Source organism: Sphaeroforma arctica, assembly GCF_001186125.1.
Source record: "Sphaeroforma arctica JP610 unplaced genomic scaffold supercont1.352, whole genome shotgun sequence".
NCBI lineage: Eukaryota > Ichthyosporea > Ichthyophonida > Sphaeroforma > Sphaeroforma arctica.
The window spans coordinates 1-1,140 of record NW_014040206.1 but is presented as its reverse complement, the minus strand read 5'-3'; the positions used below and the strand labels follow the sequence as shown (position 1 = coordinate 1,140).

At 40.9% G+C, this 1,140-nt stretch overlaps 1 protein-coding gene across 1 annotated transcript; it reads right to left on the bottom strand.

Annotated features, from left to right (window-relative positions):
* Positions 1 to 444: 444 nt before the first annotated feature.
* On the bottom strand, positions 445 to 804 carry SARC_05480 (hypothetical protein; the record flags this gene model as incomplete). Its single annotated transcript, XM_014300639.1, has 1 exon — positions 445 to 804. A coding segment is annotated over one exon (360 nt), but the record flags the coding sequence as incomplete, so codon positions are not given.
* Between the last annotated feature and the right edge of the window lie 336 nt (positions 805 to 1,140).

Sequence of the window (1,140 nt, the reverse complement as noted above, 5' to 3'; positions counted from 1 at the left end):
CGACTATGAGAGCCATACCATATGTTCATACATTGTATCATACATACTTGCCATTTTTGAAATAAATATTATTATCCCTATTGACGGTCGGTCGGGGATTCAGGGGCTCTGGCGATAAATGTCAAGTGACAAAATGACATCTAATTAACGGATTCTGATTGGCGGTTCATCGATTTCGTAGCCCGAAAATTCTCACAAAAAAGAACAACTTTAGGAGTGCACGATTCTCAAATTTACTATTGAAATGTCCCGTTTAAAAGTTTTGAACTTTTAAAAAGCTACGGCTTTACGTTTAAGTTCGAACTTTTTGCCCACACTCCTGAACTTTATAAGGTTAGATCAGCAGTCAGCAGTTCAGCAGTTCAGCAATCAGCACAAGCACTGATCAGTGAGCAGTGAGCACCGCACTGCGTGATTTTAAAAAAATTGATTTTGTTTTTTATTTCACTTCTGCCTCTTGAATCTTGATATCAAAATTGTGTCAGTCTGCACTCTGCCAGCCAGACTCCAGAGTCTCTCTAGTAGTCTGCGACCAGAGTCCAGACAGTGGCAGACACCCCGGAGTCCCCAGGAGTAAGTTCCAGGCTCCAGACTCCCAAGTCCAGTCCAGACTCCCAGAGTCCCAAGCCCAGACTCCCAAGAGACAAGTCCAGACTCCCAAGTCCAGACTCCCAGAGTCCCAATCCCAGACTCCCAAGAGATAAGTCTAGACTCACCAAGTCCAGACTCCAAAGTCCAATACATACCAGACTCCAGACTACAGACTACAGACTCCAGACTCCAGACTCCAGAGTCTTTAGTATCCTAACAGGAGGAAAAGCACGCAGAACTTATACTCTATTGGATACAAATTCAATACAATTCTTTTTGACGGTATTTTATAGGATAAATTTATTTGATAATTTTACTTTCAAAGTTCCAGACTCTCAGTGTTCCCCTAATCATAATGGCAATGCCCTTTGGCCCAATGCCCTTTGTAGAAATACGGACTCCGGTCAGTCTAAAATATCAAGATCAATTGAGATAATACATTGGTTTTTATTTGTATTTTAAATAATTTAATACAAGCTCTTTTTCCAATATTTCCAAAGTGTTCTAAATTCACTTTGATGGCTCCAATAGCCCTACTTGGACCTATTT